Source organism: Lichenostomus cassidix, chromosome 5 (assembly GCF_008360975.1).
Source record: "Lichenostomus cassidix isolate B80296 chromosome 5, HeHo_3.0, whole genome shotgun sequence".
NCBI lineage: Eukaryota > Metazoa > Chordata > Aves > Passeriformes > Meliphagidae > Lichenostomus > Lichenostomus cassidix.
Genome location: NC_139486.1, coordinates 2,152,137 through 2,174,999, shown reverse-complemented (window position 1 = coordinate 2,174,999; position 22,863 = coordinate 2,152,137). Strand labels below are relative to the sequence as shown.

General features: G+C 47.1%; 1 protein-coding gene and 1 long non-coding RNA gene across 2 annotated transcripts; one reads left to right on the top strand and one right to left on the bottom strand.

Moving 5' to 3' along the window:
• Positions 1–11,682: 11,682 nt before the first annotated feature.
• TMX1 (thioredoxin related transmembrane protein 1) lies at positions 11,683–18,302 on the bottom strand. The gene is made up of 8 exons (XM_085060947.1): positions 18,098–18,302; positions 17,897–18,012; positions 16,811–16,856; positions 16,148–16,276; positions 14,990–15,035; positions 14,804–14,905; positions 14,635–14,707; positions 11,683–14,281 (listed from the first exon to the last, which is right to left on the bottom strand). Exons 1-8 carry the CDS (start codon positions 18,259–18,261, stop codon positions 14,103–14,105), a joined length of 855 nt encoding a protein of 284 aa, XP_084917073.1. The 5' UTR covers positions 18,262–18,302; the 3' UTR covers positions 11,683–14,102.
• A 54-nt stretch (positions 18,303–18,356) lies between these two features.
• On the top strand, positions 18,357–22,504 carry LOC146435753 (uncharacterized). The gene is made up of 3 exons (XR_014852375.1): positions 18,357–18,545; positions 21,117–21,294; positions 22,050–22,504. It is a non-coding gene; the product is annotated as an uncharacterized LOC146435753 (long non-coding RNA).
• Positions 22,505–22,863: the final 359 nt, after the last annotated feature.

Genomic DNA, 22,863 nt, shown 5'->3' with positions numbered 1-22,863 from the left:
CTCTGATGAGGTGAGGAGGAGGGTGGAAGTGGTGACTCCCTCAAGGGTGAGGGATGTGACAAATGGAGGGACATGAGGTGGGGTTTCACCCAAAAAGGAGCAGTGACAGGTTGGTCACAAAGAGGAAAGGAGAAACAAGATGTGAGGCTCCAAACCCCAGAATTTCTCAGGGGTTTGGGTGGGGATTTTTGTAAGGCAGATGAAGAGAAACAATCAATCATGGAAGAGAAATCTATCCCTTTTAACATATTTTTATGCACTACTGGAGCATCACACGTGCCACAGGAGAGCCCTGTGGGGATGCAGAGCAGCTCTGGGAGGTGCTGGGGTCACCCTCTGGGTGGGCAGCCTGGAGCTCAGCACAGCCCCAGCCCTGGAATCCCACAGGAAAACCAGGAAAAGCAGCAGAGTGCTGGTCCTGGGGAGCTTCAGAGGAGGCAGCAGATGGTGAACCTTCCTGGGTGATAAATATTGCAGGAGAGCCTGGAGTTGCCTCTGCAGGTGGCTCAGCACAGGCTGGGAGCAGAGCACACGTGGTTTGGGAATGGCCATGGCACAGAGGTGGAGATGATGGAACCACCAGGATGCTCCAAGGAACACCCAAACTTTGGGAATGAGGTTGGGATGTGCAGCTGTCCCAGGGAGAAAGGGAGAGCAGCAGCTATCAGTTCCCAGCAGCTGGCAGGACACAGAGTCTCATGGAATCATGGAATTGCTGAGGTTGGGAAATCACTTTAAGATCCTTGAGTTCAACCATTCCCCCAGCACTGCCAAGGCCACCACTGTCCCATGTCCCCAAGTGCCACATCCACATGGATTTTAAATCCCTGGGCAGCTGTGCCAGGGCTGGACAACCCTTTCCATGAAGGAATTTCCCTCAATATCCAACCTCAACCTTCCCTGGTGCAGCTTAAAACTTTTTCCTCTTCTCCCGTCCCTTGTTCCCTGGGAGCAGAACCTGACCTTGCTCCACCCTCCTGGCAGGGAGCTGTGGGGAGTCAAAATGTCCCTCCTGAGCCTCCTTTCCCAAAATAAACAACTCCCATGGCTTTGACCAGCCCAGGATGACCTTGAGTAGCATCAGCTGAAGGAAAATTCCCAGCTGATGTTGTTTCCTTCCCAGCAAGGTTTGCTCTCATCTGTCTTCCCAAATTTTCCCAATACCTGCTCAGAGGGTCTGGGAAACATTTGGAGTTCTCTGCTCTCCTTAGAGGCTTCCTGAGGAATGAAACAATGGATCCAGATCTGCCCTGGGGATGGTCTGCTGGTCCATCATGGACTCAGTGGTCTTAAAGGTCTTTTCCAACCTCAACCATTCCATGATTCTCCAGTTGCTTTCCAAAACAAGGAAATTTCCATGTGTGATCACTTGGGCCCAATAAAGAAAATCAATTTTAAAATGAAGCACTTTGGCACTAGGCTGGTTTAAATGTATTAGCTCTGACAGTGCTAATAACAAATGTGATTATTCCAAAGCTCCTCCGTATATCAGGGAAGTGAAACTGCAGAAATTGGCAACCCTTGGGCATTCTTCTTTTCCACCTGCCATTAAATCAATTTGAAGTTCCCATCTCGATCTGGCAGAATTAATTAAGTGCTTTCAGGCAGCAATTACTGGAAGAAGTCCTTCATTTTGGGATTGTTCCATCTCCAGTGCCCACAGCAGGAAGGGGATGAAGGGACCAGGGAATTGGGGATTTTGAGTCACTCTGGGGCTACTTTGGCTCTGGAAGGTCTCAGGGTGCTCCTGGATTTTGCCCAAAACAGGACACTGAGCATCTCTCATCCACAGCAGGAATGAAATGGAATATTTCAGTCACAATTATCAAGTCCAACAGCTTGATCACCTCAGGGCTGAGCAAAAGTTAATTATTGAGGGAGTTGTGCCTCTTAAACACCCCTGGAACTGTTCAAGGCCAGGTTGGACAGGCCTTGGAGCCACCTGGGCTAATGGAAGGTGTCCCTGCCCATGGAATGAGATGATTTAAAGTCCCTTCCAACCCAAACCACTCTGACTCCAAGGAGCACTGATGCACATGCCATTCCAGCAGAAGTGTAGCCATTCCTCCCCAGAAAAATCCATTCCTGCTGCACTTCCAACCCATATCATGTGATTTGGAGATTTTGCTGGGCTTTTTTCCCCTCCTTTTTTTTTTTTTTTTTTTTAACAACCAAGTTTGGAAAGTCGCAGGAAATAAAACCAAGAAATTGCTGACAAGTGTCCCACTGTAATTGAGTGAGAACACAGAGCTCAGCTCTGCAGATTCCCAGAAATACAGTCCAGATGTGGCTCTCTGCCGTGGCTCAGCCAAACCACAACCCCTGAAATGACATCCCTGGGACTGGGAAACTTCCCCAGTGCCCCTTCCAGCCATGCACTGTGACAGCTAGTGCCCCAAAAACACCCAGCCAAAGGCTTGGGAAAACACAGAGCTGGCAGCAGAGCCTGGAGGGGCCCTGCCAGCCCCCAGGGCTGAAGGTCTGCAGCAGGGATCATGGAATTATGGAATGGTTTGGGTTGAAGGGGCCTTAAAGCTCATCTCATTCCCTCAGGGACACCTTCCACTGTCCCAGGTTGCTCCAAGCCCTGTCCAGCCTGGCCTTGGACACTTCCAGGGATCCAGGGGCAGCCACAGCTTCTCTTGGCACTCTGTGCCAGGGCCTCCCCACCCTCATAGGGAAGGATTCCTTGCATTCCCTGGCAGAGGGATAAGTTTGGTGATCCAGGCAGTGTCCCAGCACTGGTGCTTTGCCTCCCAGCCCCACAGCAGGAAAATGGGGATGGGGAATTGTCCCCTGCCCTCTGCAGCCTCCCCTGAGGAGCTCCCAGGTGCCCTTTGGTCTGTGCTGCTCTGGGGCTCATCTCACCAGGACTTGACTGAAGTGTGAACTGTTCCCAGATGGATAGCAAAGGTGTCCTCTGGCCCACCTGAGTGGCTTTTGAAGCTGTAAGAAACCCAGGTGTGTGTTGTCCAAGCAGCCAGAGCAAAGCTGTGCTGCTGGGGGACATCCCTGCAGTGCAGGCTGATGCTTTTGCTTCCAAATTAAATAATGGAAGTGCATCTACTGCTTTTGATAAGTTTTTCTCCCTAAGTGGTTGACTGCACATGGCAAGGAGAAGGGAAAATCCCACAACACCCCATGAAGGGTGAGAGAAATGCCTCGAGGCTCCAGCCCTGGAGCTTTGGTGCTCCAGAGCCGCCGTGGGGATCATGGCTGTGCAGAGGAATCTGTTTGCAGCAAACACACAGGTCGGGCAAGGCTGGGCAGATCCTGCTGGCGAAAGGACCATCTGTCCCCAACATGTGATTTGCACCAACCTGATGGTGTTTGCAGAGCCAGCCCAGCTGCACTGCTCGGCCATCTGCTCTGCAACAGAGGGAAGGGAGGGGATTTTCCCCCCTCCTAACCTCGGGGTTGTGTTCTTCGTGTTCAACACTGGGGAAGAGAACACAGGCTGGGATTTGAGGAGGCTGCATCGACTTTCCCATCTCCATATGGAGCTGCAGGGTAGGCCGCAGCCTGGCTGCTGGGTTTTCAGGGCCTTGAGGGATCCCAAAGTGCCACTGCAACCCTCCTGAAGGGGTCAGACACTCTGGGGGCCACTGAGCACTTCAATTTGGTGTATTTGACCCTAAATAACCCAACATTGTCCAGTTGGTCTGTGCATCCTGTGCCATCTTTGGCACAGGCAATGGATGGAGAGCTCAGCCTGGTGTCAAAGGATAACTAGGAGGTGCTGTAAAAGGACAGAAAAGCTGGAAACAGATTCCCTGGAGAAGGAATTGACCCTCCTGTGTTTTTTCTCCACCCAGTGTACCCACAATCTCTCCTCCCTCATGGCTGTGGTCCCTGCCTGCTCCTATCCCAGAGCAGAGCAGTGCCATCCCTTCCCCAGCTGTTCCTGGGGGACAATCCCTGCCATGGAGCAGGAAACATCAAAAATGATCCTCTGCACTCAGTGTGATCCTCTCCTCTCTACCTGCCCTGCCAGGTACAGCGATGCCTGTTGGATTCCCAAAATTTCCATGACCTCTTTCTCCTGGATGACCCTCAGCTCTCAGCTAAGCAGAAGTTCCCAAACCACCCCAACTCCACCCCTCTCAGAGCCAAATCCCTTCCCTGCAGTGCTGCATGCTGTTCCCAGGGGTTCCTTCCACACTCTTCGCTCAAGGAAAACCTCCTGCCACAGTTATTCTTCTCACTGAAAGACTAAACTCCCTGCACAGCAGAGAAGATTTATTCCCTATATTCCATGGGAGAGATTATCTGCAGCTGCTATTATTCCCTTATCAATAATTCACCGTGCAGCCACACTCCGGCTCATTCCTGACTGCACGAGCAGCCGGGAGCAATCCCAGCTCCTGGGATATTGCTGATGCTCTCAGGAAAGCAGAACACCACAAATGAGTCACATCCTCTGGAATCTTCTCCTTCCAGCCTCCAGTGAGGGGAAGCAGCTCCACGGAAGGGCTGCAAGCTCGTGGTGTTGGAATAAATAAATAAATAAAGGGGAGATAATTAAACTCTGTGTTTGAATCTTAGAGGAGGAGCTCATAAGAAAGGGACTCTTCAGCTGGAAAATCCAATACAAGGAGGTGATTAAAGGAGAAAAGCAGACATGGAACTGTGTGAATGCAGAGCACACGCTGAAACCTTGATCAAGGCTCCCCCGTCGGAAGGACAAGCTCGTTGCTCTTCCCATTTATCTGCCACAGGATAACAACTGTGCTGCACAAAGCTCAGGATTAAAACATCATTTCATTGGATTCATTTATCCTGCACAACGCACAGCACAAATTGCTCATTTCCCACCGGAGAGCTGATCATCGGGATCGTCGGGATACGCGATATCATCTCGGCACCCCCAGCCTTCCACTGCTGATTAGAACAACACCATTAGGGTGATTTACGGCTCTGAGGATGCACAAGTGTCATCTGTGACTAAATCAGGCACCGAGGGGGTGATGAAAGATGATCTCCCCCTTCCCAGTTGTCACTGGGAAGCTCCGAAGCCGCAGCTTGGCAGAGCCATCTCGGATGTCCCAGACATCTGTGCAGTCATTGACTGAACCTTTAATCTTCCAGGCTGGCTCTGCTCTGGAGAGCCCTGTGATGGAGCCAAGCCAAGCTTGGGCACTCTTTGATGCAGCCAGGTGGATCTGCCTCCCAGGGATTTATTGGCACATGGAAGAAATGCCTCCCATTTCTCTCTTTGCCTGCCTGTTGGAATGTATTGCATCACAAATCACAGGATCCCGGAGAGGTTTGGGCTGGAAGGGAGCCTGGAGATCATCACATTCCACTCCTTGCCATGCGCAGGGACACCTTCCACTATCCCAGGCTGCTCCAAGCCCTGTCCAACCTGGCCTGGGACACTGCCAGGGATCCAGGGGCAGCCACAGCTTCTCTGGGCACCCTGTGCCAGGGCCTGACCCTCCTCACAGGGAGGAATTCCTTCCCAATATCCCATCTACCCCTGCCCTCTGGCACTGGGAAGACATTCCCTGTGTCCTGTCACTCGGTGGGACAGCAGGATGCTCTCCAGGATGGTTTTTAAGCAAGGAAGAGGACAAATGATAGGAATATAGAAGTTTGGAGAAGGTCAGTGCCACCAGCACACAGGGGTAAAGCTGAAAGAACTAACCCTAAATGGTTGGATTTCATCTCTCCTAAAGGGACCTGGAGAGGGGCTTTGGACAGGGCTTGGAGTGACAGGACAAGGGGGAATGTCCTTCAGCTAAAGGGAGATGGATTTAAACTGGACGTTAGGAAGAAAATCACGAGAAATTAAAGTGCCTAGCAGGGAGTTGGCTCCAGCAGCTTATCCTGAGTCTCAGTTTATCCCAGGATTCTCCACAGGCTAATCCAGAGGGAGATGCTGCAGGACCCAACAGACAGCAGGAGATGACAGTGGTTCTGAGCTAATGGATAAGGCTAAAGACAGTGTGACCAATGGGATGAATCAATCAGAGCTGTGCAGCTTCAGGAGAAGAGAGAAGGGGGAAATAAAACTCAAGGCTTAGAGCTGTTAGCCCCTGGACTCAAAGGGAAGGCAGCTCTGGGGCTCCCAACATGGAAACAAGTCCAGGAGAGATTATGGAGAAAATCCAGGGCTGGAGCACCTCTGGAGCCAGGCTGGGAGAGCTGGGAATGTTCACCTGGAGAAGGGAAGGATCCAGGGAGAGCTCAGAGCTCCTGCCAGGGCCTGAAGGAGCTCCAGGAGATTGGGAATTTCCCACCTGGGCTTCTCCCACCTCTCCTGCCCTTCCTGCATCCAAGTGCCAAAGGGATGAAGCTCTGTGGGTGCTGGATACAGGTGGTGGGGTCACAGCAACACTTGGGGATGGCAGCACCTCCAAAATGTGCCTTCAAAAATTAAAATAAAATTTTTTGAAAATTTAAATCACTGAGTTAAATCAACTAAACCCATAGAAACCCTGAACTGATACCACTTAAAACCAGCAACCACCTCTCCTCCCTCACCCCAGGGAGGGAGAAGTGCCAGAAATCACCTCGAAATCGCAGTCGATTCTCAGTGGAAGGAATTCAGCTGCTTTGCTGATAAGCAGCCCTATAAATCTCTAAGCTGGAGAGGTAGATCATTCAGGGGAAATGTTTAGAGAAATTAAATCCTTTTTTTTGCTGCTTCTTATGCTAATAGGGAAAAGCAAGCTGATTTGCAGGAGGACAACATTTAGCAAAATCAAATTCGTCAGCGTCCCCATCTGTTCCCATTCTCATGCTGACTTTGTCAAAAATCAGCTTTTCTTCAACCAACAACGGCATCACTTGGAGCCAGTTCTGGGGAGATTTGTAAATAAAACACTTCTGCAAAGCCAGCCAGGTGGAAAAATACAGGGGAAAGGCCTGATAAATAGAAATACATGTTGGGATTGAAGGGATTGAGGAGATGGCCAAGGGGCTAAAGGGACAGGGAATGACTAATCAGCCCATTAACCTCTGGAAAATAACCCAGAGGCCAATGGAGGGTTAATGATAGTGGAAAGGGGAAATCTCCAGAAGTCTCCTGCATCTCTGCCCCAGCTGCTGTTGTTGCTCCTGGATGAAGCAGGATCTGGAAAGAGCTCCATGCTGGAGCTGCTCTGCATGCAGGGACCAGCAAGCTCCTCCTGCAGCTCATGGGGCTCTGGAAAGATCTAAAAATGTCACAGAATCATAGAAAAAGATCATGGAATGTCCTCAGTTGGAAGGGAACAACCAGGATCACCGAGTCCAACTCCATGTCTGTCTGTTCCTTACAGGAAGCAACACTAAACTGGTTTGTGACACTGTCCTGCCCATTCCCAGTTAACTGGAGCAAACAGGTAATCAGTGTAATTCATTTAAGTCAAACCCACTATGGAGAAGGTCTTATCTCAAAACTCAGCAATGAGGGATTTCACAGAGTCATGGAATGACTGGGTTGGAAGGAACATTGAAGATCATCCCATTCCACCCCCTACCACAGGCAGGGACAACTTCCACTGTCCCAGGCTGCTCCAAGCCCTGTCCAACCTGGCCTTGGACACTGCCAGGGATCCAGGGGCAGCCACAGCTTCTCTGGGCCTTCTGTGTCAGGACCTCAACAACCTCACAGCCAGGAATTTCTTCCCAATACCCAGCCCACATCTACACCTTTTCAGCTTAAAGTCATTCCCCCTGTGTCCTGTCCCTCCATCCCTTGTCCCCAGTCCCTCTCCAGCTCTCCTGGAGCTCCTTTAGGCTCTGGCAGGAGCTCTGAGCTCTCCCTGTATCCTTCCCTTCTCCAGGCTGAGCAGCAAACCTAAGTACCAAGGTTGCTTTCCCATATTCCCCTTCCAGAGCAGGATTATTCCCTGTGCTCCCACATCCCATTTATTTGGCCACCTGACCCATGCAGGTGTTTCCCACAGCGTTTTCAGCAGTGGGAATTCCAGCTCCAAGGTGGGCACATCCCCACGGATCACAGCTGTCCCACGGCACAGGCCAGGCAGGATGAGGTGGCTGTGCTCCCCCAGGACACCCAGCAGCAGAGCCCAGCCTTGCTGGCAGCTCCAGGGGGATCCTGCTGGGACAGGAACACCAGGCGTGGGCATCGAGCAGATTTGGCTCCAGGCACGGCAGCCAACGGAGGGGAAAAATCCCTGACGTGCTGCCCTGGAGAGAAAACTGGGTTTTATGTTCATTCACGGGGCAGAAAATCCAGAGATCTGCAGCTGCAGCACAGGCAGAGCCCCAGGGCAGGATTGGGCTCTGCTCACCACCTGCCCATTCCAGAGCAGTTCTTCCTCTCTGAGCTCTGCACAGCCACAGAATTCCAGCAAGGAGCACAGGCAAAGGAGCTCAACTCTCCCTCCAGCAGCCAAAACGCTGCTCCTGCCCTGCAATTCTGCCATCTCTGCCCTAAAAATTCTGCCATCTCTGCCCCACAGAGCCAGCAGCCTGGCCAAGGGACCAGCAGCCTTCCCAGGCTCCCTTCTCTGCTGGCTCTCTCTTCCTGCTCCAAAATGGATAATCAGTGGGAAAAGTTGGAATGAGCATAACAGAGCTGGGCAAGGGAAATCACAGCAGGTTTTGAGGATACACCTCTGTATGACCTGCCATGAAGACATTATGCTCTGTACAGCTTCAATGGAATCATGGATTGCTGAGGTTAGAAAAGCCCTCTGAGATCATGGAGTCCAATCACTCCCCCAGCACTGCCAAGGCCACCACTGCCCCATGTCCCCAAGTGCCACATCCACAGGGTTTTCCAATCTTTCCAGGGATGGGGACTGTGCCAGGGCTGGACAGCACTTTCCATGGAGAAATTTTCCTCAATATCCAATCTAAATCTCCCCTGGCACAACTTGAGGCTGTTTCCTCTCATCCTGTTCCTTGTTCCCTGGGAGCAGAGCCTGAATCCCACCTGGCTGTACCCTCCAGCCAGGGAGCTGTGGAGAGCCAAAAAATCTCCCCTCAGCATCCCAGTGTCTCATGGTTCACTGCCAGGCCTGGAAGTCCAAGTGATGATCTCAATCTCCACAAAATAAATCCATCTGTGGAAAGCACAAAGCAGGAGTTGGAGATTTCCCTGCGCTGGCTTTCCCTCCAGCCAAGCCCCATCCCTCTGCCAGGTGCCTTCCTGCTGCACTTCCTCTGGCTCAGCCTTAATCATTCATTTCCTGACATCCTTTCCTTCAGAAAGGTCTCACCGATCCCTAAAAACTGCCTTTTTCCATTTGTTTGGTCCATGTGGGCATCCACAGCTGGAAATATTTCCATTTCCTGCTTTTAGCACCCTCTTTTAAGCAATGAATTAACTTCAGGCCTCACCGTAGAAGTGAAAATTCCTTCAGGGAACCAGATCCCAGCAATCCTTCTGTAGCATCTCCACGTTGCCACCACGTGGTCGGATGGTTCCTTTCTTCTCAACAACTCTCTGGAGTAAAGTTAGAGCAGCCCTTTAGGAGATGTGCTCCAAAACCCTTTTAAAAATACTTTAAATATATATATACATTTAAGCACACCCAGACTTGAGCAGATCTGTTTGGAGCAGCGTGAGGAGCATTACCTATTAGTCCTAATTATCCTACACTCCTAATTATTCTAAACAAAAGCAAAGAGTGATGCCCCGGAGCTCCTCCCGAGGCAGAAATAGGGAGCCCCACCTGCTCATTCCCCACCCTGACCTGCAGCCAGATCCAGCCTAAATTTCAGCAGGCTCCACCCGGCTTCTCCCTCTCCAGGGTGCGCAGGAGACAAACGAGGCATTTCCAGCGAGCACAGGAGGGATTTCAGTCAGGAAATCCTGCAAAAATTCTGATTAAAAAGGTTTCTGTACGGTGCCTGCTTGCAGCCTCTCCCTCCCAGCGAGGTCTCACTACACCACCCCATGGCGGTTGGAGTTTTAGTCCTGCCTGCAGAATTCCAGGGGAGAATCCAAACAGCTCTTCCCCCGGGGCCAACAGCTCCTGGGAGGGTTTGTTGTTGCCTCTCCTGTTTAAGAAAACAGGCGGAAAACTCCAGGGAAAGCTCAGATCTCAGGCAGGAGGGGCTTGGCTCTGACCACAAGGGGATGGATGGATCGGGAAAAGGATGGATCAGACTCACTGAGGGCTGTGACAAGTGATGCATCAACCTGACAGCTCCTTCAGCAAGCTGTCACCACACCCATCACCCGGACTGAGCTAAAAATACAGGGATTACACCCAGAGTGTGCTCCCGGAACAAAGAGAGGTCAGGAATGGTTGGCTTTTATTCCTTGTCAGGCAGGGATTTTATTGATCGGGGAGGGAGGGAAGGAAGGAAAGGAAGGAAAGGAAGGAAAGGAAGGAAAGGAAGGAAAGGAAGGAAAGGAAGGAAAGGAAGGAATCCACCTGGGGAAAGTAGAACTCCCAGGACCTAAAAGTTGTCCTTCTGGATCTGCCTTGCACTGAAAGAGAATTTCTGTAAGCAATGCTGAAATTAAACTTGTGGCTGGAAGGTTTTAAACAGGGAAAAGTGAGAGGAAATGGCAGCTTCAGGCAGAATCTCTTCTAGAAAAATCACTGAATTGATCAAGGAGTTTGCAAGGTAAAGAAAAGGTTGTCCAGGAGTGGACAGTAGGGAATCAGCCAAGGAATAAAATTCAAAGAAGGGTCAAAGGTGATGCTGCCCAGGTCAGACCAAAAAGTTCACATGATGCAAACAAGGAACCAGACAGGAGACAAAATTCCCTCTACTTAAAGCAAAGGAACCTTAAAATTGAGATTGTACTTTGGTGTTTCTAAACCAGAGCCAAACACTGAAATTTCTCCTTCCTCCTCAATCTTTGTCACAACTGAAATCACTGATTTCCAACCCAACCTGGCAAACACCAACTGCCAGCAGCTCCCAGTTGTTTCTTGCTTTCTCATCAGGCCATTCCCAACCATTTTAATATCTAAAAATACTTCAGTTTGACTTTTTCCTTGTTTTTTCCTTCCGCCATGATCTCCTGTTGGATGTAAAATACTGAGTGGAAGACGAGGGGAGTGAGATTTGTATGAGCATCCACTTACTGCCTGGGGAATTATCTATTCTTTACTCCTGGTGAGAAGGAACTAAGAGCATAGCTGCACTTTTCCAGAAAATTCCATGCATTCAGATCCTCAGCAGTCATTCCCAAAGGTGTGATGGAGGGAAGAGAAGGAACAGGACTGGCTGTTATTCAGCACTGCTCCGAGCATTCCCTGTCTGGATTTGTTTCCTCCCCAAGAAGCTTCTTTCCCTTCAGAGCTCCCTCAAGTTGGAATTAAGCTTCCCACTCCAAGATTAATCCCCCAGTGTTGATCCCTTCAGCTGCTGGGGTTGGATGCCCTGGGTGGGAGGGTCAGGGAGGGGCAAATCTGCATTTTACACAACTCCAGAAAACAGGCACCAAAAAAACTGATTTTAAACATCATTTGTCAAGCCCAGCCTGCAATTTTTGCAACACAAGAACATATTTTTTTACCATGTCTGGCTAAGCCTGGCATGAGTGAAAGCTTTTTCCCAAACCATTGGAACCATCTACCAAAATGAGGTACCCAAGCCAGTCTTGACTAAAAAAACCACAAATTATTATTCAAACCTGACTTTTCAAGAAAACCATTTTTTTGCTGCAGGGTTACAATTTTTATCCATGGAAGAAGCTGTTTCATCATTAAGCAGCAAGAACCTGACCAAAAAAAAGAAACAAAAAAGACACAAACACAGGAATCCAAAACTGATGGTTATTTTTTACTCAAAGACTCTCAAAAAAAAACCCCAAATTATTGTTACAGGTCATTAATTCCTTCTGGAATGAAACAGGCCTGGTCCAGGTGGTGATATGGAAAGGGTAGTTTGATTTTTGACAAAACTGATATTCAAGCAACATCAAAACACACAAAGGACAGGCCTCTTACACTCATGTTACATTGCTCAGCCTCAGTAAACATTTTTGAAATAAAGATTTAAAAAAAAAAAAAATCAAGGAACTTAAATATTCACAGGACAAAACCATAATATTATGCAAAATAGAGATTTTTGGGGGATCAGCAAACACAAGCTGCCTGTGGCTAATCCAAGCAGGAGTTGCACACAGGGGTTGGGAACACTCAGCCCGACGAGGCAGCTTTGGGATTTGGTTTGGTGCCTAAGGCAGGGAGAAGTCAGCAGCAGGCAGAGGCAAAAGGTAAATTAATGCTGGAAGTTCTTGTTCAACCAGGAGCACAACAAAGGAAAGGTTGGGTGTTTTTTTTTTTTTAAATGAAAAGTTAGCCAAAAGTCAGCAGGGTGTACTCTCTGTATTGCGCAGTTTGTAAGCGAAAAATGAGAAATTCCTGTACCTAGAAAAGCTACATTTAAATATATCCCAAGTGGAGTGAGCACAGATAGTTCAGCTTTTCAAATATAACATTTTTTCCTACCAGCTACAACATTTCTGCCTTCTCAAGCCCTCTCCAAACTGAAAAAACCACCACTGATCAAAGGCAGTGCTATTACTTCTCCTCAGCATTTCTTTATTTATTGCTTTATTTACGAGTGACAAAGGCTAAGAAATCGAAACTTTTAGAGAATTTAAGGCAATTCCACAAAACCAACACTTTAAAGGCATTTCTGGCACACAGTGGTCTTCATTCCAACACCAGGAGAGGTTTTATCTTTAAAAAAGGACAGGGACACTGTGATTTTAACCAAAAAGGTCCTTTCAAACATCAGTTTATCTAACACATAAACCCAGCACTGAAGTCAAGTCATTCCAGAGCACCAATGTAGAGAAAAGGAAAAAAAAAGAGGGAAGAATTCAGATGAACAATTAAAAAAAACCCAGAAAAAACTAAATAACTACAAATAAAAAACTAAATAACTACAAATAAAAAACTAAACACTAAATAACTACAAATAAAAGCTAAAAACCCAAAGCTAAACAGACAAAAAAAATACCAGAAACAGGCTTGCTAAAAAAATCTAAATGTGCTCAGTATTAGGCTCATCCTTCCCTTACAAAAACTTTGAAATTTAATTAAGAGAACATGGAAAACTCTTTACAACACTGGTCCAGTGGGCATGTGCATTCTTTTTATTTCTGTACAGAGTGAAAACAAATACCATACAGACAAGAGTAAACTACACTTTCTTAAAAGAGAAAAATCAAGGTTTGATGTTCAAAAATGGTTTTGTGAAAAAGGCAGGGGGAGAGAAAAAAAAAAAAAGTTTCTGTCCAAGAAATAGGAAGCATGATTTCAACTTGAGGCCAGGTACAGCCTGCGTGGATTTGCAGCAAGATTTGCCTAAGAAATGATGGATTAAAACCAAGCAGAGTCCTGCTGGCATCCAGGAGGAGGAATGGAGAGGATTTGCACAGAGAACTCTGCGTGTAAACTATTCCCACGTGGAGTCACAGAGGCAGACAAGACTTCAAGGTGCTACTTTGTCATTTGTTCCTAGAGAAAAGCTACTTTGCCAAGAAGCTCACGTGGTTTTCTACAGCTTTTTTTTTTTCTGGAAGGAATTGATGCAAACAGGTTTTTGGTCAGGCAGAGAATCCCACTATGGAGTGCTTGGGCTAAGGTCCATCAGCTCTTGGTAAGAAAAAAGATCAGGGGGTTTGTAGCACTCATTGTCATAGCAAAAAAAGCAGTTTTTGTCACATAAAAAGCCTAAACTAAAGGAACTTTAGTTCCATAACTAAAGGAACTTTTCCCCTCAGCATTTCTTCAGGGCACAACTAGAGAGATTTATACTGAGGAAACAGTATAAAAAACAGGGAAGCCTTTTGGAATGCTTCACCAACAAGCAGGTTAGTGCATTTTCCTTGCTAATAATCCCTAATGCAACAAGTACTCTGGTTTACATTCTCTTCCAAATAATCCCTGGGGAACAAGTCATTCCAGAAGCCACAGCAATTATTCCTTGGCACTTCCCTGCACACAGACAGGAGAAGTTCCAGCCATTTGCAACAGCAAATTTTCCTTTTCAATACCTGATGCCAAAGATGCTTTTTTTGTTTGTTTTTTTTAAAAATTTCCTCCAAATTCATGAAATGCAGCAAACATTATCAAGCCAGGAGTCATTCTTCTCTTCAAGCTGAAGGATTTGCCACTGATCTCCCTCTGAGTGGATGACTCAAGCACTAATCCTGCATGCAAATGCAGCTAAGATTTCTCCAGGGGAGCAGCAGTGGTCACTGGGCGCTGCCGGACAGCGCTGGGTGATGAGTCTCTCTTGTTGCTCTCCTTACCCTCTGTGTCATCATCTGAGATATCTCCCTCATCTGCTTCTTGCTCTTCATACCTGTTCTTCAGCAGCTGAGCTGACTCTGGGCCTTGTTTTCCTCAAGGAAGGAAGGAAAAATACACAAATAAATACCATTCCCAAGTAAAATTCACCTTTTTTAACATCACAGGCAAGCATGGCAACACTGAGAGATTCACTCAATTTTCTCTCCCTGCCCATGAGGAATTTTGTGTCTTGCAGGTATGAAAATGCTCTCAAAACATTTTTCTCTCCCTGTAACAAATTTTTAAAATTTTTAAAAATACTGTAAACCTTAAGGGCAAAGGATCAGTTCCAAATGCAAAGTTCTACACTCAAGCTCACAACCAGCATTTCTTTTGTAAGAATCTTTTTTTGTAAATGAGATTTACCAAACTGCTTCACTGAATTAGAAGCTTGCTGTGGGCTTACTTGACTGAGAGTGGTACTGTGGTGGTCTGTGCCTCTTGGAGGGACAAATGCAGTCTGCCAGGAACACCATCATCTGAAACCAAAGAAATCCAAGCTGAAACTTCTGAAATCATTGGAATAATTTAGGCTGGAAAAGGTTTTTAAGATCAGTGTCAAGGGATTCACTTACAAGTCCCAGGATCATTCCCAAGAACAGAGTTGCCAAACCAAAAACAGCATAGGAGCCCCAGACAGGTATTCCAAGGTTTTCTGTTAAATAACCATGGCCATGCTGGAATAAAAGACAAGAGAATCATTCCAGGAACAGCTGAAGATCATAGTGGGGATAAAATAAAGTAGAGATGTAAGCAAATACCCTGATCCACATGGACAACTTGAACAAAGCTGACATGCTGCTCATCCTGAAACAAAGCAGAGAAGAATAACTGAGAACACTTTGAAGTCAATCTCAAACCTGAGTGAAACAACCTCAGTTCAATGGACAGCTACAAATTCTCAAATTTCTGTGACTTGGATGTGCTGACAAGTGGATTTCAAGTTACTTTTATGTTCTAAATTACATTTGGACCAACTGTGAGAAGCCAAATGGAACTTTATTCAAAATACTAAGAATGAAGTATCAGGAGGTTTTATTAAAACAAAAAAAAATTAAGATATTAAAAGAAAATCAGGTTTTAAGAGCTGAGAGATCTTCCAACACCTAAATTTTGTGTCTGAATAGTGAAAATAATAGAGACTTTCTTAATCCTAAATTAATACTTCATTTCACATATTCCTGGGTTTGGGATAACACTCATTTAGAATCATGGAATGGTTTGGCTTGGAAGGGACTTTACAAAGCCATCTCATTCCACCCTGCCATGGGCAGGAAACAACTTCCACTACCCCAAATTGCTCCAGACCCCATCCAGCCTGGCCTGGAACACTTCCAGGGATCCAGGGGCAGCCACAGCTTCTCTGGAAAAACTATGCCAGGGCCTCCCCACCCTCACAGCCAGGAATTTCTTCCCAATATCAAAGCTAAATTTCCCCTCTGACAGTTTGAACCCATTCCCCTTTTCCCTGTCACTACAGTTCCTGATGGAAAGTCCCTCTGTGACTTCCTTGTAGACCCCATCAGATACTGGAAGAAACTTCCTAGGATTTATCTGGGCAAAACCATCTCAGTGCCACAGAAACCACTCAGCTTCAGGTGTCAGCAAGTTACCTACAAGAGTTTAGGAAACAATGCAGTCACCAGCAACCACTTTAAGCCTTAAAGTAAACCTTGCTGAGGACATCTCTGCTATGGTGACAATGCTGGGGGCATCTCTGCTATGGTGACAATGCTGAGGTCACCCCTGCTATGGTGACAACCCTCCCACTGAGGCTGGGGAAGAATTAGGACACCCACCCACCCACTCAGCACGTTGGCACAGCTCCTGCCCACGCAGAGCAGGGAGCAGGACACACCTCAGGACCTCTCCCAGCACATCTGACAACAAATTATTACAGAAACCAACCCAAAACTTACAGGAGAGAGGAAGGACCAAACCAGGAGGACACTGGTTCAATGGATTTCCATTCCTCGTCACTGATGAAATTAATGAAGGCAGCTTTAGTCCTTGCTCCCTGGTATCTCCTGAACTCCCCATCTTTGCAGCTGTAAAACAACCACAATAACAACAAAATTTCCTTTATTTTATATGGTCCAAGCACCAAGTGCAGCATTTGTTTCCACTCAGCAAATTCCCTCCCATCACCTTACCTGTTTTTACATATTTGCTTTTTCAGTATTAATTTTTAGCTGATATTGGCTCTAAAATATTTTCCAAACACCTCGACTAACTCCAAGTTGTTTCCAGAATATTGATTCCATGAATACCTTGGCTAGCTTTAGGCTGTGATTCCATAAAAAAGAAGATAAGGATCTTCCTAAAGCCCTTGCCACACACCTGCACTACAGATCAACCTACAGAGAAACGATTGCAAAACAGAAACACCCATGAAAAGGGAGAATAAATAAGGCCTGAAGGGAAAGGAAAAGAAATCATCTGGCAGCACAAGGTCACAGCGGGTAAGGCAGTGGCTGTGTCAGTGAAAAGTAGCTCCCATTCTTAAAGAGCATAATAAATCTCGTTTATTTGTCCCAAAAAAAGAGGGAAAAAAGCCCACTCTCTCCCAAAAAAATACTTACTGATAGATGGTAGGGAGAGCTGTGATGACAAATCGTCCGCTTAACCCTGTAAGAAAAGTCATTTTGGGATTATCTTGAGGATTTTTATGGAATAAAAAGAGGCAGGAAATGTTGTAACCCCCCAAAATACAGCAGCCTTCTGTATCAGCCTTTCCATGCAATCCAACAGAACCTTGTGCACATCAAAACTGTACACACAGTGTAAAAGAAAGGTCCCTGGATGAAGAGCAAGGAAGTTTATCCACGGGGGGAAAAAGAGATGTACATGGATCACTCCTCTATTGGACTGTTCTGGATGCAGCTCTGCAGAGAGAGATGCTCTCCTTCACACACATGTTCTGCAGCCTCCAAAAACCCTGAAGAAAATAATCCAGGTGAGGCCAGTTTCAAAAGTTAAGTGACTCTGGAGAAAGAGATCAGCATGGGGAAGGCCAGGTTGACAAATCCTACAGAGACAGGAGAGTTTCAGCAGAGGGAGAGAAGATTGTTTGCACTCCCTTCTACCAACCAAGGCAGGGACTGCTATGGGAAGGCTGAAACCTTGGTTTCTGCTTCAAATGTATGGCCAAAAATCTCCTTGAAACCTTCCAAAACATGCTCCGGAGAAAACCCCTAATTCCTTTTACCTATTACAGTCTACCCACTTTATTTACACTATTTATTCAATTATATCTATTTAATCTATTATCTGACAGTCTCCTCCCTGCGAGGAGAGCTGGAGGTCCCTGGGTGAAACCTGGCAGATTCCCAGGGAAGCTGTGGTGCCTCTAGATCCTTGGAAATGTCCAAGGCCAGGCTGGACAGGGTTTGGAACAACCTGGGACAGTGGAAGGTGTGGTAAGGGGAGGAATGGGATGAGCTTTAAGGTTCCTCCCAACCAAAACATTCTGGGATTCCATTAAGCAAGATTAAGGTGTTTAGTCACCCAGCAAGTTGGTAGAGATGAGTAAAAGCGTTTTATTATTCCCCATTAATCCTGTTTCCCTCCCACAAGCACACAGCGGAGATGAGCACCCCCCGACCCCTCAGCACCCCAAATCCCGGGGGGTTTGGGATTCCAGCAGCCCTTTTTCCAGCCCCTCTCACCCGGCTGCGCCGTCACATCCACTTTGGCCACGTTCACCCCCAGGTCCTCTCCCCACTCGGCGAACTTCTCCCACTCGGGCTGCAGGCTCTCGCAGGCAGGACACCAGGGCGCGTAGCTGTGGGAGCAGCACAGCCCCGGGTCACCACACCACACACCCCACAGCCAGCCCCGCCAGCCCCGCCGCGCCGCTCCCCACTCACAACTCCACCATCCACTCGTCCTGCAGCAGCTCCCGCCACATGCCGTCCGACAGCACCTTCACGGGGCTCGGCTTGGCCCGGGCGGCGGCGAGCAGCGCCAGGCAGAGCAGAGCGCGGAGCGGAGCGCACAGCCCAGCCCTCAGCGGCCGCCCCAGCGCCGCCATCTTGGCGCCCCTTCCGCCTCGCCCGCGTCACGGCCGGCCCGCCCTCAGCGAGCGGGAGGCGGGAGCGGGGAACGGCAGCGCTCGGGATTGGAACGGGGCTGGAGTCCCGGCTGGTTCCACCCCTGCGAGGGGCAGGGAGAGTGTGTACCGTGCCAGGCTGCTGCAAGTCCTGTCCAGCTTAGCGTGGGACTCATCCCGGCTGGGTTGGGCAGCCTGTGCCAGGGCCTCGCCGCCCTCACAGGGGAGGATTCCTTCCGCATATGTGCTGAATTTCCCTTCTTTCGGTTTGTGCCCGTGAGTCCTTATCAGCGAATCGTTGAGGTCGGAAAAGATCTCCGAGGTCATTGAGTCCAACCTGTGCCTGATGCCCACCTTATCCCCAGCCCAGAGCACTGAGTGCCACATCCAGGCCTGCCTTGGACACCTGCAGGGATGGGGACTGCAAACCTCCCCAGGCAGCTCCTTCCAATGCCTAACAACCCTTCCTGTGAATAAACTCTTCCTAATACGCAACCTAAACCTCTCCTGGCACAACTTGAGGCTGTTCCCTCTCCTGCTGTCCCTGTTTCCTGGAGCACAGCCTGACCCCCCGGCTGTCCCCTCCTGGCAGCAGCTGTGCAGAGCCACAAGGTCCCCCTGATCCCCTTTTTCTCCAGGCTGAGCTCCTTTCCCAGCTCCCTCAGCCTCTCCTGGAGCTCCAGACCCTTCCCAGCTCCATTCTCCAGCCCCACAGTGTCCTTCCCAAATTTGGGGGCCATTGGTTTCTGGGCTGCTCTCAATCCCTTCTCCATCCAGCCTGTGTGTCTGCGATTGCCACAGCCAGGGCAGCCTCGGGGATTCCTCTCTGAGGAAAATCCTGTTCCCCGTGTCACCCCCAGGGTCATGGAGGGTGATATAAACAAATTCACAAGCCGGCATTTTTAGGAATATAATATTGAACATTTATTAGGAGAACAGACTTACAGCCGGGCGGGAGTGGCTGGTTTGCCTTATTCTCAGTCCCGCACCGTATTCATTTTAATGTGTGCTTAAGTACTTTCTGTAACTGTTACATATTCATTAAGTCCAAAAAAAACTGTTTACACTTCAGTCATCCTTCCTTCTTCGCTCTATGCCCCTGTCCGCCAGGCTGGAGATATCTTGGTCTTCTGGTTTGTCTCAGGGCTGAAGGCTGAAGTCTTCTATAGCCCTAATTCAAGTTTAGCTGGCACTCTTCTCAGGGAGGTGTGACTGTAAATGACAGATTTCCTGGGATGCATGAGGTCTGTTTCTTTTTCTTCCTTCAGAACGTCTTGATCTCTGGCTTTGTGGCTTATCAGTTTAAAAGACATCTATTACCATGTATTTCTTACCACATTTCTAGCATATTGCAACTATTACATAGCTAATAATTCACTCTAACTTTGTTTGTACTTAACTATATTTTATCTAAGTGCTACTTTACACAGTACCTTATCACTTATAAATTTCTAAGTTCATAGATGCAAAAGCCAACATTCACTATCCACTCATTTATCACAGAGGGCAACCAGAGCTTCTCCCTGCTGCTGCCCAGAGAAGCTGTGGCTGCTCCTGGATCCCTGGAAGTGTCCAAGGCCAGAGCTTGGAGCAATCTGGGACAGTGGAAAGTGTCCCTGTCCATAGCAGGGGTTGGAACTGGTTGAGCTTTAAGTTCCTTTCCAACCCAAACTATTCCATGATTTTGTGATTTTAATTATTTGTGGCAGAAAGTAACAGCACCTGAGTGCTTCAGTCTCAAGCAGAACTCAGGGAGAAGGTCAGAGGTAACAAGCAGGCAAATCCCACATCATCTCACTCCTGTCTCTCACAATCTGAAGCATTTCCAGGGAAGGAACCTCTTTTTCCATATGCATATACTTTTTTTACCACAAATTTTTCCCTGGCTCCTGCTCAGGAGAAGCTGTGATAATGTCACCTTCCCTTTCCTGCCTGGATAATTTCCTTTCCCTGCCCCTTTGCCATAATTTCATATCCCACAGTTCAGAGCCTTGGCAGCCATTGAGCAGACCAGGGGAAAAAAATTTTTAAAAAAATCAGCTCTTTTTAAAATTATTTTTTTATTTTATCTTATTTTGGCAACTTTTCTATAGTACAACGTGTATGTTCCTTTCTGTAGGAGAACAGGCATTATTAAGGACTTGTTATTCATTGATTCAGCACTCAGGAATAAATCACTGCTTGCAGCACTCTGCTGACTGCTGTTTTAGGCATAATTGAATTTTTGAAATTTGTTATTGATAATCCATGAATATTCCTATCTGCATCAGCAATGAGGTGAAATGTAAAGAGCTCTCTCTGGGTAACAACCGGACTCAATGATCCTAAAGGTCTTTTCCAACCTAAACAGTTCTGTGAATTCTGTGATTATCCCAGATAATTTGAGGTGTGTTGAGGAATAAGTGCATAAAAATGTGTTGTGTAACCATGTGTAAATAAATTTACCACTGTGAATAAAAGATCTCTTCAAAGGCACACCGAGCTCCCTATGGGAACAGCTTGAAAGACCCTGAAAATTATGACTTCATACCTCCTCTGCTTGGTTCCAGGAATTATTTTAAGCGTAATGACTGCTCTGAATTACTTTTATCTCCGTTATTAATATTACATTGGCATGGTCTTGTTTCTTTGTAAAGTTTTGAGAACAAGAAAGCCTTGACCTTATCTTTGAGGCATCTTCCTCCAGCCTGTTCCCCTCAGCCCTCCCAAGCTGACAGGAGAAATATCTTCCTCATCTTTCAAGATTCACAGCAGAATAAAGAGAGTTAATAACCAAGTGACCTTAAGAAAGAAACACATCTTTCATTCTTTTTTTTTTTTTCCATGTTCTTTTTCAGCTCTGCCACACAGAGGCAGAGTTGAGGCTGCTTCTAAAGGGAAAGAGTGAAGGAAGAAAATCCTTTCTGGTTCGAAATGACCTGGATTTCCTGCTGGGGACACCCCATCACCTTTCAAGGTGTTGATGTGGAAAGCTTTTGCCTTGTCCAAGAGCTCATGGTTTAGGTTTTTTTCAAGGTAAAGGGGATTTTCTGGTCAGTTTAAACCTTCCCACCAACACACAATCACAAATAGATCAAGGCTGGGGTTACAAAAATACCACCACCAAAGTGTCTTTAAGTTTCATGAAGAGAATTGTCCATTTAAAGTGAGCACCAGTGATGCACAGGAAGAAACACAAGCCCAGATAATTGTTTGACAGAGGGAAATTATTATTATTATCTTAACCTGGCCTAGTGGAAGGTCTCCTTGCCCATCCTCTCTTGTTCCAATGGGTTGGAACAAGGTGGACTTTGAGGTCTTCCAACCCAAACCATTCAGGATATATTCTCCTTTCCACAGAGCTGCTGGTTGGTTGTTTTTCAAATTTTTTTTGGATGCAGGATGATGAAATAAGAAAGGCCTGTGTGTGTCATCAGGAAATCATCTTTTCTTGATGATGTCTGTGCCTCATAAAATCAGATCCCACAGGTAGGAGAGGAAATGGAAAGACTCAGCTTCCTTTGGGCTTGGAGCTGGAAATAAAAGATTCAAATACTTGAATGTCTCAGTGTTGTCCCCAAAGTTAAAGCCACAGAGATGAACAAATTCTACAAACTCAATCCATTCTGTAAGTGCTCAAAACCACTTTAAAAAATTACACACAAATTGACTCACTGAGGTTTTTTTGCAGAATGTTGATTCACTTATATTTAAAATGGAAACGAATCGAAGCAGTTCTATTGAAGTTCTATTTTTTCTTATGTTACCTTTTTTTCCTCTATTTTTTTAAGCACCTTTCCATGCCCTGAGGATGAGCTGAACACTAAACCAGCTGAATGAGCTGCAGGAGCCCAGCACTTGCCCACCTGGGGCTGACCTCTTGAAGGAGCACTTGAAGAGAGCAGAGGGTTGGCCAGGTAATGATTCCAAGCTCTGCAGTCCCTGGATCAGGTACAGCATCAGATCATTTACATGACCTCATTTACAGCTCCTGCATTTATGAAATGCCAGCAGATTATGCAGAGAGCTTTCTTGAGTGGGATCATGTGAGGCAGGAGACATGAAGTCATTGTCCCAAAGCCCAAGGTGAAATCAGGCTGTCCCAAAAAGTCTCAGCCGGGCCTGGAGCTGCATTTTGTAGTGCTGCAGGAACAAAAACTGATCCTGCCTAATTTTTTTAGGTTGTTTTTCTAAGGTAAAGGGGATTTTGTGGTCCCACCAACACACAACCACAATTTGATCAAGGTCGGGGTTACAAAAATACCAAATGTCTGTGAATTTTTCAGGTTTTTGGGAGCTTCAGTGGAAGCAGAGAGTTTCCCATCCTCAGCTCTGCCTTTACACAGTTTGCTGCTTCCCACTTTGGAAAACCACTTGGAAGACCTCGGAATTATTCTCACAATCCTCTCCATGCTAGAGAAACCTCAGTAATTGCTAATTACTCTGTAATTAAGTGTCTCTCTGGGGTCGTTATTGTGAATGTGGCCTCTCCCCATCTCTGTGTGCTCGTTAGGTAGCAGTTTCCTCAATGCCCAACACATTCTCTCTTTTCCATTTGATTGGATTACGGAATTGCTGTAAACTCTGTGGAGATGATTAGGAAAA